This window comes from Paramormyrops kingsleyae, chromosome 1, assembly GCF_048594095.1.
Source record: "Paramormyrops kingsleyae isolate MSU_618 chromosome 1, PKINGS_0.4, whole genome shotgun sequence".
In the NCBI taxonomy this organism is placed as follows: domain Eukaryota; kingdom Metazoa; phylum Chordata; class Actinopteri; order Osteoglossiformes; family Mormyridae; genus Paramormyrops; species Paramormyrops kingsleyae.
The window spans coordinates 20,286,445-20,302,267 of NC_132797.1; the positions used below are offsets into that span (position 1 = coordinate 20,286,445).

At 40.2% G+C, this 15,823-nt stretch overlaps 2 protein-coding genes across 3 annotated transcripts in view; one reads left to right on the top strand and one right to left on the bottom strand.

The window, feature by feature from the left end:
- Positions 1–3,387, top strand: part of LOC111841572 (progressive ankylosis protein homolog B) — a 31,028-nt gene extending 27,641 nt beyond the window's left edge. The window contains exon 12 of the mRNA XM_023807410.2: positions 749–3,387. Within this exon, the coding sequence (XP_023663178.1) occupies positions 749–874 (126 nt within the window). The 3' untranslated portion in view covers positions 875–3,387. The remainder of the gene's footprint in view (positions 1–748) is intronic.
- LOC111841571 (ubiquitin thioesterase otulin) lies at positions 1,876–14,137 on the bottom strand. 2 transcript variants are annotated; one of them, XM_023807408.2, is made up of 11 exons: positions 13,262–14,137; positions 12,336–12,611; positions 10,771–11,307; positions 10,292–10,516; positions 9,205–9,498; positions 8,564–8,643; positions 7,931–8,037; positions 7,637–7,780; positions 5,983–6,111; positions 4,389–4,658; positions 1,876–2,877 (listed from the first exon to the last, which is right to left on the bottom strand). In XM_023807408.2, exons 2-11 carry the CDS (start codon positions 12,491–12,493, stop codon positions 2,662–2,664), a joined length of 2,160 nt encoding a protein of 719 aa, XP_023663176.1. In that variant the 5' UTR covers positions 12,494–12,611; positions 13,262–14,137; the 3' UTR covers positions 1,876–2,661. The 2 variants fall into 2 exon arrangements, with proteins under 2 accessions (XP_023663176.1, XP_023663177.1); XM_023807409.2 differs by lacking the exons at positions 12,336–12,611; positions 13,262–14,137 and having other exon boundaries at positions 10,847–10,983.
- Between the last annotated feature and the right edge of the window lie 1,686 nt (positions 14,138–15,823).

A 15,823-nucleotide genomic window follows, 5' to 3' on the forward strand; every position in this document is an offset into this window, starting at 1 on the left:
GCAAGTGGAACGTAGCAGAATACTACATTTAACCCAGCTGTTCACATTTACACTTATTTAGCTAATGTTAGCATATTAATTTAGCAGTGTTTATTCTAAGCCAGGGCTCTTCAAATCTGGCCCTCGATTCTAGATCCAGGTCGTGTTTTCAGTTCTCCGAGGTAGGTAGTTTAATAATTACTGATTCTGATTGGCCAGAGGCTTCATATCTGGTTCACAGGTAAAGGAAGGCTGGAAAATCAGCAGTGCTCGGACCTTGAGGACCGTGATTTGAACAGCCCTGTTCTAAGCAATGTACAGTACTGTATGAAAGACTGTCAAAGAAAATGTTTAAAGAACATCTAAAGACATTTAGATTAAAGTGCAGATTTTTTTTTTTTTTACCACAGACATAGTATTTTTTCTAATCAAAACATATTGCACAAGCACGTTTGTCCATACGATGTTCCCTGTCCCGGCCACCTATGCCAACTCTTATATTGACTCAATTCGAAACAGACTCTCACTTGTCACATATATTTTTCTATATTGAAAGCTTATGCAGAGGACAGGAAAGGAATTACATATTGAACACAGTGATTGTGATTAACAAAAAGCATTATTTGGACAAGATATTCCTAGGACCAGTAATGACCAACTATAGCTAAGATTCCAAATGAATTTATCAAGTCTACTAAAATCACTTCCATCAATTCAGTACATTTGGACATTGAAGGAGATGGTTAACCGCTCTGGCATCTTTTTTTAGAAGAAAAACAAAGAAACGGATGACGATATGGCAGCGGAGGGCGAGAACTTGCCTCCTATGAACGAAGTGGGATCTTGGAGACAGATGGAGGACATTGTGGAAATAAGGGAAGAGGAGGACGAATGAGGAGCTACAGCACAGAGGTGGAAGGTGATGGGAAGGCTGGGGTGTCCTTCTGCTTACCGAGATGGCTTTGAGTGGCTTGCCAGCCCCAAACGTCCCTCTGGCTCACCCAGCGCAGGTCTTCCATATGCCAAGATGACCCGCCTTGTGGGTACCGGCAGTGGGCAGGCTTGTAGTAGAGCAACATTCTGTGTCCACAACCACGATGTCAAAAATCCCCCTCCTTTGTGCTGCTGTCCCACGTTCGACAAACGGTTTGAAACGTGTAACACGTGTGTCGGCCGTGATTTCTTGGTGAATTCTGTGGCTTTTTGTTGAATGTATGGGGAGACGAAGAAGAAATGGACTGGATCTTCATTCAAATGGATCTTCATTGAAAGATTTGGGCTTTGTGTTTGTCATTAAGCTGCGGAACTCTTCTCCATTAAACATTTCGGCTTTCGTAACACTAAGAGTAGATTTAAAAAAAAGGTCATTATATTGTGCTGAGTGTGAAATGGAAACAATTGTTTTAATTGCATTTGACTGCTAAGTTGGTGCTTTGATGACATTTAAGGGTTTCTTTTCCATTTCATTTCATTGTGCGAATACACTGTTTCTGGTTTATTTTGTATGGGTGATACATAGTATTTGTGAGGCCTGATTGTGATAGCTTGGAAAATCAAGCTTAAATGTCTGTTCACAACAGGTTTTTCTTTCTGTCTGGGAACTGAGCTTGAGATGAGTCATGTCTCCATGACTCGCATGCTAATTTACAGTTTCTTTTATGCCAGCAAAGATTCATGAGTTCAGCATGTACAAGCATTCATAAACTGTGCTTCTGTTGTATTTATTATTAATGTTATTGTTATTAGTCTGAACATCCTTGTGGGTTGGAAAATATCACCAAACTCCCAGACTTATGTTGAAATACTGGAACCAAATGAGAAAAGCCCTTTTATGGATCACGTGTACTTATATGTCTTATTTTCAGACAGTAATTATATAATATATTAACCATCACATACAAAGCACAAAAATAAATATTTTATTTCAGTAATGACAGGTTCAAACACATATATCAGAACAATGTTTCGTTAATCAATGTCTGTCTATATTTATTGTTGAAGCCAATGTGTATTTATTACACTGAAAACCCAAAACTGAGAAGTTATAAAAATGTATGGTTTGTCTGTCTTGATGGTGGGGCAGCTTCATTACTCTTTATAGGTTGTTGCTGGCAATTTTTAATCTGGACAGCCTGAGATGTGGAAAAGTATAAGAAGAAAGCAGAGGCTGGATTGCTGTAACTTCACATAAACAACACAAACGGGGGGCAAAATAGGCATATTGGTGTTAATCTGTCAGGTTTAACTGTAGATTCTCTTCCATGTACATTTTGTATGGAGTACAACAGTAGTTTAATTTCAATATAGGGCTGTTTCTTATACATGTTAAACGTAAAATTTGGAGGCTGGCTACTGCTAGTTTGAGTGAATTAATTGAGAAAATCATCATTGGATTCCCACTGTAATCGTTTTTGATATTTTTGCAGTCATCTGCCATAGATGTCAGTTCAAAGACTTGCATTTCTGTCTTGGAAAAATAAATTACGTTTCTGATGCTTTGGATAAACAAGCTAAAGGAAGCTGGTGTGACCTCTGCCTCATTGGTGCAGAAAACAATAGCACTTATGCATTCTACAACGGATACTTGCTTGAGAATGATATTTTGAGCAGATGATGGTAGGTGTCAGCTGCTTGGGGGTATTTCTTAAGAGCTTGGTCCTCTGTGGGGCTGCCTCGCTCAAATCAGGATGTTACGTGGGCTTCTGGGATTTTGGGTTCTGCCAGTTTGTTCACGGGAACATTGTAGTGACGATCATCCTCAGTGACAAGACACACACAGGGCCAGTCGTCTTTGTGGTCGTCAGGGTAGTAGGTCACAAACTCTTCTGTGTCCACTTTATAGAGACGGAACACTTGGATGGTCCTTTGCAGGGTGTACCCCAGCAGAAACATCTCCACCTACGGCAGGAGAAAGGTCTTTTGTTTCCTCACCAGTTCTATATGCACTGAACAATTTTTGAGATTCGTTTTCCCAGCAGCCAATGAGCGTTTTTTTGTTTTCATTTTTTTGGTCAACAGGCCCAAAGATTCTATTGACTGCTTGTACCCAGGTTGTACCCAGGCTATGTGCTGTAATTGCAAATGGGTGGACCTTTAACAAGGCAGGATGCAATGATTTTTGATGTATCATGAGGATGTGAGCAGTGTTAAGATGTATTTGATAGTGTTTATAACATGTTTATGATGTTTATAATGTAGGGTCTTGTAACTAAATTCTACGCTTGTTATGACTCAATACATACATATGCACTGACTAGATTCTCCCTTTGCTTCTGCCCATTGCCATGTAAAACGAAAAAAAAATCCCCAGTGGAAAATGTAACAAAACCTGAAGACTGAAAATTTGAATATAATTGCTAGAATCCCTAGAGCTATACATTACAGAAATAAAATAGATGTGTTTAACAATTTTGTCATCTACATCGGGCTGCTTCACTTTTACTTTCATACATTTTTGATAATTGTTTTCTCTTCCATTTTCAGCTAATCTTAAAGTATTCTGAAGTCTGCTAAATTGTTTTTTTTTTTTAATGTCACAGCCTGATTAGACAATGCAGGCTGTTGGTTATTTCTGTTATTATTACTGATTACAGTATGACCACAAGCCAGGTGCCATACTGTTAAGTACCTTTTAAAATCCAGCAAACTTAAGCGTTTAACCAACTGAATTGGGTTCCTGGCACAGTCATAAATCTCAGTCAACAAAGACGGGATTTTCCATGGGGAGGCTTATTGACAGTTAGCAGACCGTGTTTTCATATGCATTAATCATCAAGGGGATTTTTTTTGCTGGTTAGCTTCTGGAGAGACCATTATGACAAGATAAGCCACTGGCCTACCCTTCTCGAGAAATTAAAAGATTATCATAAAGATGCATTATTTGGTGATTTGGTGTTTTCCCAACCATACCGTTTCACCAAAGTGTGCAATTCATCATTAATTATTGTGTTAGCAGTTAAAAAAACAATAGATAGATATACAGATGATATAAAAACAGTTCAGTTATCTGAGAGTGAGTCACAAGACATACAGAGCACATCTAATGCTGTATGGCAGAAGATCCAGCAGAAATGCACTTTACATAACTTCTGATAAATTGACAGTGTCGTACATGGAACCGATGAGCTGAGTGTAGCCTGACTCGCAGCTTCCTTATAGAAGGTGGCTGGAGTGACGACCCCTGGAGAACGACTGCACCAGCAGGATAAAGGAAAGAGGTTTCAACAGAGTTGGGTAATTTAAGTCCAGAGAGTAGAAGTCCAGACTGGGATTTTGTTTCAACCAACCAGCATAAAGAGTCACAGTCACAGAGTACTCAACTGGTTGGTTGAAACAAAATCCCGGGCTGGACTTTTACTCTCTGGGCCTGAAACTTAGTGGCTTACAGATGAGGGCGCTGTAGAGCTCACCTGTTCCAGACCCCCAGTGGAACCCACGTGGCTCAGGTGGTTGGCGAGGAACGTGCTTGGGTTCCCGGAGGTGTCGCGTGCGAAGAGCAGCCAGCAGAAGACGGGCACATCGTCGCCGCGCTGCATGCTAGCATGCAGCTCCACCGCTGCCCGCAGCATCAGCAGCTTCAGCGCCTCCAGCAGCCCATACTCCTCCTCACCGCCCTGGAAGACCTGCTCGCAGATCTTCTGCCTCTCCTCAGCGTCACCCACCTGCGCTGCCTCCTGGAACTGCACACCGCACCGAGGACACGTGACCCAGGGGACATAGACGTGCAGGACGTTACCAAGGAAATGAAGGTGATTCTCTAATGTACAGACACAGTGATACGTAACAATTACATAACATGAGGAGGAGGCGATAACAGCCTCTTTGGTCAACATAACAGTAAACAGTAAATGCATTGAAAGCGCATGTGTTTATTAAGTCTATTGCAAACCAACTGTTTTCTTTAAATTTAAAAAATATTTGCCCACTTAACTATATCTGAGATTAAGAGTGATGCCACAATGGCGAGTGAAAAAAAGAAAAAAAAGTGATTACTTTAGATATTAAACTTGACATAATTAAAAGATTTAAACATGGCGAGAGTAAACGTAAGACTGGAACAGAGCTAGGCTTTAGTGAGTTGCCAGTATGGACTATTTTGCCGAAAGCTGCTGTGAGCAAAGTTACATCTCTAAGTATGAAATGTACGCATAATCAGACTGCAATAATGACTAAGATGGAAGACTGTAATCAAAAGTGAATTTCCATTAGCACCAATAATATCATAGCCAAAGCACTTAGCGGAAAACGTAACAGAATATTTAGTTATTTAGAATCAATGGAACGCGAAATAATGGATATGGATCCGGATCTTAAGCAAAGCTTGCTTGTTTGTTGTGGTATAGAGAATCAGATTGCTTATTATCGCAGAATCTATACTGAAAAGAAGAAAGTGTTTAAATGACCCTTGACAATTTTTTCTCTAATTAATAAACATTAAGAATATTGTACATGCTACTGTATACAGATTCAGTAAACATATTATGTATTGCCTATTTGTTATTTTTATTTCAAGAGTATGATATTAACTTTATGGGTTACATATACTAAAATATTTTGAGATCAGTCAATAGTGGATCAATTATAATTTTTACCATTGATAATTATATTTGACTAACACGATTTATATCATGATCTTGGGTTCAAGGCCTAAAGTCAGACTCATGGAGACCTTTCCCTCCCATCCATTCAATTTTCCACAGCTCATTCAGTTCAGCTGTCTGGCCCACTGACTTGAGGGAACAGTGAATCGATTAAAAACTACTCTAAAAGGGAAAAAAAAAAAATCAACCAAACAATCGCACAACTTTCTTTAATTGCAATTAATCACACCTAATATTAATACTTGAAATCATAAATATTTACACATTGAATCCTTAAATTAATGTAGAAATAAGACAAAGGGGCATTTGGATCATTCTCATAAACTCATCACAGTCATGACTGTTAGTACTTTTGGAAACGAGTGATGTGGACTGCCAAAGGCTGACAGCGACATTGCAATACCGTGTTCCTGAGAAGCTTCAGGGCATGTGTCAGCTGCTCTGTGGTGCTGAGTGCTTCGGTCGCACGGCACTGCAGTGGAAACCGCCACGATCCGACCAGCTCCTTCTCTGCTAGCATCTTCTCTGGCAGCTGAGATTGCAAAAACAAACCCTAAAAATCCACCAGACGTTGCAGGAAGATAAACCCAAAATATATTGAGAATTGTTGCTTCTTTGGAAGGTGTATTTACTGGGCCGGAGAGCAAATCATGAAGAACGAAAAACAAATCCAATAAATTATTTTCTGCAATGTCCATTATGCCTAATGCTCTCTCAGAATCTCTCAGAATCGTTAGACCTGTGGCACCCTGCTTAATTTCTGTCAGAGACTCAAATGAAATTGTCTTAGACAAATGAATCTGTATATTAGAATTGACTTAGGAAACACTAAATTTGCACAAAATTTTCACTCCCTTCATACTTTTCTTAAGTCTAAGCATGTATAATCTCTTTGAAACTGGGAAAAACAATGTTTAGTTTACATTCATTATTTATTAGATGCTTTTGTCCAGATGCACAGGAAAGGAAAGCGTGGGATCTGAGTGTAGGTTCAACTCTTTTTTTGACTCCTTTGAGGCATTTGGGGTTACGAACCCTGCTCAAAGAACCAATGGTGTCATAGTTACTCTCCCAGCCAAGGGATACAAACCCATGACCTTCTGGACATGGGCACAGACCCCAGACCTGCTGAGCTACACACAGCCTCCAGGACACAACCCCTCTTCCCTCGTCACCTCGTCCATGTCACCGGAAACCTAAAAGCCAGAGTGAGAGGCCGCTGGCAGCATGCGTGAGGCCAAGGCGATTACGGAAAGCTGATTAGCCCGGGGGACAGCAGTACAGTGAGCTCATTCAGCAGTGCCTCAAAACAAAAGCAGCCATTGTTTACTGACAGCACTAATGGCAATGGTAGCTTTGTGGTTTCCTTTATAACCGAGATGCTAACAGGAAGTGTAAGGGGTGAATACAGAAACATGCAGCTTCTAGCCAAGACATGTTCTCAGGTTGTGGTGGGGATATGCTGGTAACAGAAAGGCAAACTAATAAAAACAGAGCAGACACCGGCTTTATGGAAACACGCCACAATGAAACAATTGTATTCATTGTCTAAAGGTCTAAAGCACACTTTAAAAAAAGTAAATAATTTAATGCAAAATAAACCACTTATACCTAACAGAAGCAGATTGAAGGTCAAACGAATGAGGTAAAACCTATTCCCCTACATCTTACACGGTTAACACTGATCAGACCTATGTCAGTCTTGACAAATCATGCAAGTTCTAGGACCTCAGCCTTTACAAAGGAGATTTGAAATGAAATAGGAATAAACATACAAAAAGAGGCGTCTTTTTGTTCTAGCTATTGATTTACTGGTTGAATTTTACATTCATTTTACCATGTGCTTTTGTCCAAAGCAACATACAAGTAAGGATCAGAGAGCAGAGTCAGCCTGTCCCTGCAGCAAATGGGGTTAAGGGCCTTGCTCAAGGGCCCAATGGTGATATGATGGGATCTGACCTCATAACCCAAGGACATGAATACTGGTCCCTACCCTGCCAAGCTACATACCATTCACAGTTAATTCACTTGGCAGTGCTATGATGACTGGCACCTACCAGAGTGAGGTCTTCCTCCTGAATCCAGGCAGGAAGCTCTTCAATCTGGGTGAGGACTTGGAAGAGGGTGGCTCTCAGGGCGCAGTAATTATCTCCTCGGACTCTGCGAAGGCTCCCAAAATTCTGTGCCACCACCTCGTAGCCCTGAAGACCAGTCAAACGTCACTGCAGCCTCTGAGGTTTTGCATCAGTTTATTTCTGATGGAAGCTTTGAAGATGATGTCACTGGTGTGCCCCCCCACAAACACTGACACCTGTAACATGAAGATCGGCAGCTAGGGCTATTTGGCTTACCTTTCTGATCAAGGTACATTTGGCTGTGTTGCCCTTCCATTCGCGCTGACTGTACGTGAGAACGTTGACCTCAGCTTTCACGCTGCACTTGTCTTGTACCTCCGGGGCTAAATTCAAATGAGACATTTCATTATTCACAGGCCAAGAACAATACTACTTTACAAAATGCAACGAAAGGATGTTTAATAACATTCCAAGATATGCTGATCTATGTTGAACAATGAGTAATTGAGGTGAACATAGGATGATGATGATCATAATAATAATAATAATGATGATACTATACATTTAATCTGAATATCACTTAGCATGGAAGTAATAAACACTGGAAAATATACAGATAATCTGATGAAGTATTCAGATCATGATAGGTAATGCAGTAATATAGAAATACGATACATGGTAGCTGTACAAATGTAGGAAAAAATGAGCATATCAAGCAGGCAGGACGGGGGATGTTCACAGGGCACAGAATGATGAATGCTGTATATTACAAACAAAAACATGACTGGTCAATTTATCTAGTCTACTGTTTCACTTTGTTTTAATCCATTACTAATAATGCCTGTGTTAATTACAATGAACTGAGGCAGCATTTATTACTTCAAACAGAAATAAAAAAGAATGACTCACAGGCCACCTGACTCAGTAGTTCCATCTTTTTAATATTCTCTTGTATAATTTCATCTTCTCCTCGGTACAAGTCCTCTTCACTGCTCAGAACAATGTCAACAAACATAACACACAATGACCGATGAATGAATGGATGTCAGGCCAAACATCCCTTTATCATATATTTTGGCTACCCCAGGGTTATCTTTGAGATGACAAATGCAGCAAGCATTTTAATACACGACATCAGGAACCATCCATTGTGGCCTCATGTTGAGAATTCCAAAGACCAAAACATACTAAACAGTTTTTGGTTTAAAAATGTAACCAATGGATAAGTTGTTGCACAGAATATGATTGTCACTTTTAATAAACTTGCAATGATCAAGACAGATTGAATTGTTGCTTATGAAAGACACTTATTTAACACACCTGCATTATATAATATAATCAATTCCTCAAATGTGGATGTCATGCTGCTAGGTGATATTTTATCCATTTCCCAGTTATACAGCTTACAGCTGTATCTCTCATTTGGTGTGCATGACTTCTACGTATTGAATTATCTGTCTAACCTGGGCACACAATCATAACGTCAGACAATGTTGCCAAAACTATTTGTTTCTATATACACACATTTTCCGACTCTGATCAAATCATACCTGATGTCTTCACTCTCTGCTGCTAGAGTTTCTGCTGTCACCTCTGTGGATGGATCGGCATCTACATCTTTGGCTTCTTCCGGAACCTGAGCCTGGACATCAGGCAGGCTGTTCTGCTCCTTCCCCCTCACACTGGCCTGGGTCTCCTCAGCTGAAGTCCCTTCTTCCTTTTCCTCCTCTATTCCCTCTTCTGATCTCGATTTCTGCTGTTCAGTTTCCTCTGTCACCAAGTCACCCAGGGATGGCACTTCTTGCAGATCCACAGGCCGATTCAAGTCTTCTTCACCTGAGTAACTATCAGAAATAAGTGAAAAAGAGTTTAACAATATTGTTTAACATAATGGCTGCTATGGTGAGTATACACCATATTTTTTATTGACTAAAGCTATGTTATCTATAGTCTTTTGCACTGCACTGTGTACCGCATATTTTCTGTTGACTTCTGCATTCTTCTGAATTGCGTCAATGTGGAAATCAACAATATGTATGCCAGGGTCATGTTTTGAAAACATTCTGCTGAACTTATCTTTACAGTATACATGCTGTCCCTTAATATAGGGGTAACCAACAGGCAAAAGTAAGCATACAGTCCCTTTGGTGCTTGTGAAAATTTCCCCTGGCAACTTGCAGGCCACCAACAGTGATGAAAAGGCATCTAGCTAATTTGTCATTCACAACATCCGATTGGAGCTTGAGTACCTCAGCCTTTCAAAAGGTAAAACCTGTATATAGATACCTAAAGGGAAATGAAAGACCAGCAAACCCAGTAGAATACATTTTAACTGCATCACTGCACACTCCTCCTACCCAGATTTATGGTCACAACCCCAACAAATCTAACAATCTTAAACAACAAAGACTTAAACAACAAAGTCAGAAGGTCAACCAACAACTGGCTAAAATTTCCAAGTCAACAAATTAATTCCCATGACCTTTACATTGTCATTTTGTTGTGTTCCTCTATCTGTTAGCTTGAGCAACTTAACCACAAGTATGTACACGCCAAATCTGCGTTTAAAGATGCTAGCATTGGTGGTCTATGGCGCCACCTACTTGTGAGGCAGTAAAATGACTTTTCTGTACTCACCTCTCACAGGTTTCAACCTGTTCTTCGAGTTTTGGTGCCTGAAGTTCACTCACGCAGTTGACTATACAGTTCTGTTCATCTACTCCGGTGGTCTCAGAACTTGTAACTGCGTTAAGCAACTTCACAGCAGGTTCTAGCAAACTGTCCTGCCCAATGCTGCCTCTTTCTTGCGATTTTCCATCAGTCACAGGAGCAATGACCCCCAGATCCATCATGTGAGCATTCCTGAAAAAAAAAGTTACCAAAAAATAAGGCCTTTTTTCTAGTAATTTTTTCTTGCATCGATGACGCCATCCTAGAGCTAACAAGTGGCTATTTTGCTAGATGGCTGCAATTTTCATTCAAAATAAATTGTCAGACAATCGGGATTTTAGATCCTTTAGAAAATGTATTAAATATGTTTTTTTTTAGTTTATACTGTAGAATGGGTACATTTACAAGTCTCCATAGTCATTAACTCTAGCTAACAATCGGCCTACCCAGAGTGAGTTTGCAGGAGGGCAGCATGACCAGGAGTACGAGTGACATTTAGATGAGGTACATTTTCACAAAGACCTGCTTCTCCCTGAGTATCCTTCAGGTCCTGTTGGACTTCAAGTAGGAGAAATGGTGTCTCGAAGTGTCCACTCCCAGACGTAGGGGACTTCTCATCTTTACATTCATGCCCAGTCTTGTGTGACCAGACATCTGTGCCTGTTGGGAACAGAGCTTCTCCATGTACACTTGCAGGATCATGGAGAAGGTCCTGGAGAGGTGCATTTCCTGCCTGTTGAACACAAGCATCTACACTTGTGGCGAAGCTCTTAATATGGTCTGGTATAGGGCATTCTTTGCTTTCAACACATCCTTTCTTTGTCTCAGAATCTCCATTTTGGTTCTTGCATGTGTGATTTTCATGAATAGGGTCATCTGCATAACTGATGTCTGTTTCTGGAGAGGACTCATTCAGGTCTTCTTCAACACCACACGGTTCTATCTTCATTGCCATGTCCAGCTGGCTTCGTATTTTGAGATTCCTACCATGAGAGACAATTATTTGGAATATTGCAAAGGCAAAAAAAAAACAAATTCCATAAATTACTGACATTACATGTTCTTACAACCAAAATAACACATCTACTGCTCTCAACATCAGCAATTACTTAAAATATAAATATTTTATAAAGTCTTCTCATTTCCACAACTAAAGCTGTAATTAACAAAAACTGCAACAAACTTCTGTCAGTAAATTATTTAATTAACCTTGCTATATTTCAAAGAAAAACTACAAACTGAAGCACGAGAAATAGCAAACTAATCAAAAAGTTGGTACTGAAAAGAAAACAAAGATCTGACTCCTCCTAGATCTGCAAAAAAAAAAGAAAGAAAGAAGAAAAAGTACCCTGTTGCACAGCTTAAATAATCGGACGTCTCTAACTAGTAACGAGTTCATAGAACAACTTATGTTAATACAAATACGACAGCAGCCTGGATCATCTTCAAGGAAAACCTTTTCAGCTGGTTTGAGTATCTACTGTAAAAGAACTGTAAATATTCCCAAGTAAGACATCTTTAAAAATATTTAACATGGTGCAGAGTAAGAGTTAAAATAAGCATAAAGGCTGTAATGTCAAAATCCTATGTGCACTAATTAAGCTTACCTCCAAAAACACAAATCTGTAAGTAACATGGTAGCTAAGGAAACTGAGCCAGGCTGCCGAGTTTAAAGGCTGATTTATCATTCTGAGTAGAATCTACATCCTAGGTGTCTGTCATGACATTTCTGGGGAAGTGCCAGTCCTTACCCTGGTACCATATTTACCAGTATATGTGGGCAAAATGTCTTTCAAAATGCCATGATTACTTAAATAAATTTGCAAACAACCACAAACAACTTCCACTTTCCAAAACACAGGCCACTGTTGTCTGTGAGTCATGTACCAGGACGTGTGAGAGAGTACAGGCATGAGGGGCCTATGTAAAGGCTTCATTGTTTAGGCAAAGTGGTGAAAATCTCCCACAAGGTTTCCAAAGGAAATCAGAAAATCACAATGTATGTATTCACCTTTCTTCATATGCAGCATCCTTGTGTTCATCCTCTTTATTGTTTTCAGTACTAGTCTGCTTCCTGTTTGTGTCTGTGTTCCCAGCAGCGTTGAGCAAACTCTTCCCTTCATCAGCAGACCCTTTACACTGTAACTGGTGACCACAGCAGCTCCCCATTTCAAATTGGATCGTTTTATTATTTCGTTACACTTTTTTTACATGGGTAAGCACACCAAAGGCATCCATGAACGGAAGCAGTGAGTCAAATGCATCTCTATAGATATTACTTGGGATTCTGGAAAAGGGGAACAAATCGGTATACAGTCAGGTTCAAGTCTGCACCAGGCCCCTCACACATACACCAGCTAACACAGTGAGACAACTTACAGGCAGTAACTTAATTAAAAGAGCAACTTGAAGCTAATTCACCTTAAGAGTTGTTCTTTAGATATGAGAAAATTAAAATATGGGAGTGTTCTACGAGACCGATTATAGATCTATAGATATATAATATAGTCATATAGTACTTTTAAAGCCAATACCATCTCGCGTGTTCTATCATTAGAAAAGTACTAATACACTTTACACTTGCGATCGAGTACTAATCATGACAGAAAAATCTGATAATCCGCACATACATTCTTTTGCAAATGAACCAAGAGTCGTCAATACGTAACAATGCGATATGCATTATTTTGGTCGCTGTTGGGGGTACAGAATTGTATGGCGTATTTATATAGTTACATACATTACGAGATAACCTCCTCCAGACAATGCGGACAGAAATAAACACAGCGTTTAACAACATGCCTCTGTGATTAACCTAAACAAAACAACTGCAAGTCGAGGCTGCGTGAACAACTGAGTTTCTGCATAAATCAGAATTTGAGTAGGTACATAGATCGAAGTTAATATCAAAGCAGACATGAACATTGGGTAAATTACCTTAAATCGGGGCGGAAGGCGGCAGGAGACGCGGGGAGGCGAGCTGCGCGCTGCGTAGTTTCACTTTCACTTCGAAGAGACGCGGCGATACGACGCGTGTTTCTAATAATTCCGCCCCAGGGAAGGAAGGACACGCTGCACTTCACCTTATATGAGATAATCACTGTGTTTTGCAGACTTTTAAGTTCAGCCTATGTAAATTGACTTTCACAGTCCACAGCAGTTTCCTCTTAATTCTTAGTTTTTCAGCAAAAGCCTAAATGGGCTGTATTCCCCAACACATAAACCTGTGCTATCGGACTACTGGCAGTCCGTGACAGCATGACCACGCAAGGGAAATGGCGTCAACGACGGAGTACTTCGAAAAACGTCTCCTTACTTTTTTCAGTCGCGTATCTAATCTATCTATCTATCTATCTATCTATCTATCTATCTATCTAATCTTATCTTATCTCTGGATCACTTAACTGTGATTATCCATCCATTTTCAATACTAATATATCATATAGATTACAGAGGTCAGTTTTTACAGTATTGCAACTAAATTGCATAATACATTATTATTATTATTATTATTATTATTAGGGTAGAATGGTAGCATGGTAGATGTTATGCTGGTTTCCTCTTATATACCAAAGACAGAGAAAAGCAAAGTTGTTCCCCTGCCTTGTACTCCACGTCCCCCATGGCCGTCGGCGGGATGAGTGGCTGGAAGATTGGACAGATAGAGCAGCGTTTGCGTTGGGCGGCAGGAGGCTGTGCACAGATCCCAGCAGAGTTTTTAGGAAAAAACTCCATACTAGAAGTATGAAGATAGAACACTGAAAGTTCAGTCTGACCACAAACCCTTGTAGCAAACTACACCACTCATAATTAAGAGAGAGAGATTCTGAGATTACAGAAATACGATACACATACATTCCACGGCACTTTAGCTGCAGACACACCCAGCAGACACAGAGAAAGACAACACTCCGGTGAGGATTAAAAAAACAGAACTAAACAAATGGGTGAAACCATTTTTTTTTTATCCAAGATGAGCTCAGTGTACGGCATAGCATGAAACTCAGAGGTAAATGAGCAGTGATAGTCTGGAGTCAGAAATTATGCTATTCATCATATTTTGCCAAAGTTACTGTTAGAGAGCCAGAGAATGTGTATTGGCTCGGTATCCATGAAGCCGTAAAGACCTACACAAGAAAGAGCGCAGAGCTGATGATTCAAAGCAGCAGAAAGAGACAGAGAGTCCCCACAACATTCCTCTGAGGCCATGGGCAAAAGGTCCAACAGAGTTATTTACATTCAATAACAGAGACAATCTTGTTACTGTAGAATATTTCTCAAAGTTCACGGAAGGTGATTACCTTCCAGACACCTGAACAATCACTGTTATTCACAAGCAGAAAGGTCACAAGGTGCATCCCGGCATTCCTGACCTCGTGCTAACGGATCACAATATTACTTGCAGGAATTCAAACAGTTTAGTAGACAGCGACATTGAGCATGTGACATCATCAACTGTCACTATCATTAAAATAATGACAAAGCATAGCCCATCCATCCATCCATCCATCACAAAGGTCACAAGGGGACTTGGAGCCTAAAAAGCATAATCTTCTGTAATAATGACTAATAGAGTAAAGAAAATGGGCAGTCTCATCCTTACCTTATTCTGAAATATAGAAACACACCATATAAAAGTTTCAATGCCAAACCAGCAAAGAAAGGTTTGAGCAAAATGACAAGAGCACTGCTAGCACTGTGAGAAAGCTCTCTGCAGCCGGGTGTGGTGAGGGCAGTCTGCGGCTTTAAAGGTAATCAGAGACACGCTGAGTATTGCGACGAGGAATGCAGAAGCTGCAGGAATGGGGAAGAGTGAGACTGCAGGCCAAACTGGAAAGCCAGGGGACAGAAAGCATCCCAAGAAACGAGACACCTCAGGAAAGTACCAGAAGGACGGCAGACGGACCCAAAAGACAGCCAACAGGAAGAACTAAGTTCCAGACAGAACTGAGAGGCTGGAGATTAATTATTCATTTAGAGGAATGCCCAGTGCACAGTGCTATGTACTGCATCACCATGCTTCCCCAGCTGTGAGAAAACTGCAGTTTGTTACATATCTCAAAATCGGCTACATTTAAGTGTTTAATTTAATCAGTGTTTCTGGAACACAGAGCACAGTCCTACATTACAGTTTATGGGGAATCATAATAGTCTGAGTTGTGGGGGGGTCTGAAATCGCCCATGGCTTCTTTTCAGCACTGTGTATGCTGAATCTGTGGACGCATTTTCTTATAGACAAATCATATTGTCAAAGCTAAGAGATTTCTAAAGCAATATAGTGGCCTGGGCGTTCACCTTTGATGTAGCTAAACAATCGGTGTCCTACAGTTCAGCCCTATCGCTAAAAATAATAATCCTGTATATTTATAAAGATCATGAAAAAAGTCACAATACTGCAGCTGTATTTTGCTGCATTTGGAATCATCTCAGAATCACATACTAAAAATCAGCTGATTACAAAATATAGCCATATTCCGGAATATACCATTAAAAAGTTAC

Excerpts from the sequence above, each read along its gene's own strand:
- LOC111841571 (XM_023807408.2), bottom strand. The coding sequence starts at position 12,493 with ATGGGGAGCTGCTGTGGTCACCAGTTACAGTGTAAAGGGTCTGCTGAT. Across the intron at positions 8,644-9,204 it reads GCAGAGAGTGAAGACATCAG|TGAAGAGGACTTGTACCGAG; the intron begins GTATGATTTGAT and ends TGTTCTGAGCAG. Across the intron at positions 2,878-4,388 it reads CCACTGGGGGTCTGGAACAG|GTGGAGATGTTTCTGCTGGG; the intron begins GTGAGCTCTACA and ends CTCCTGCCGTAG.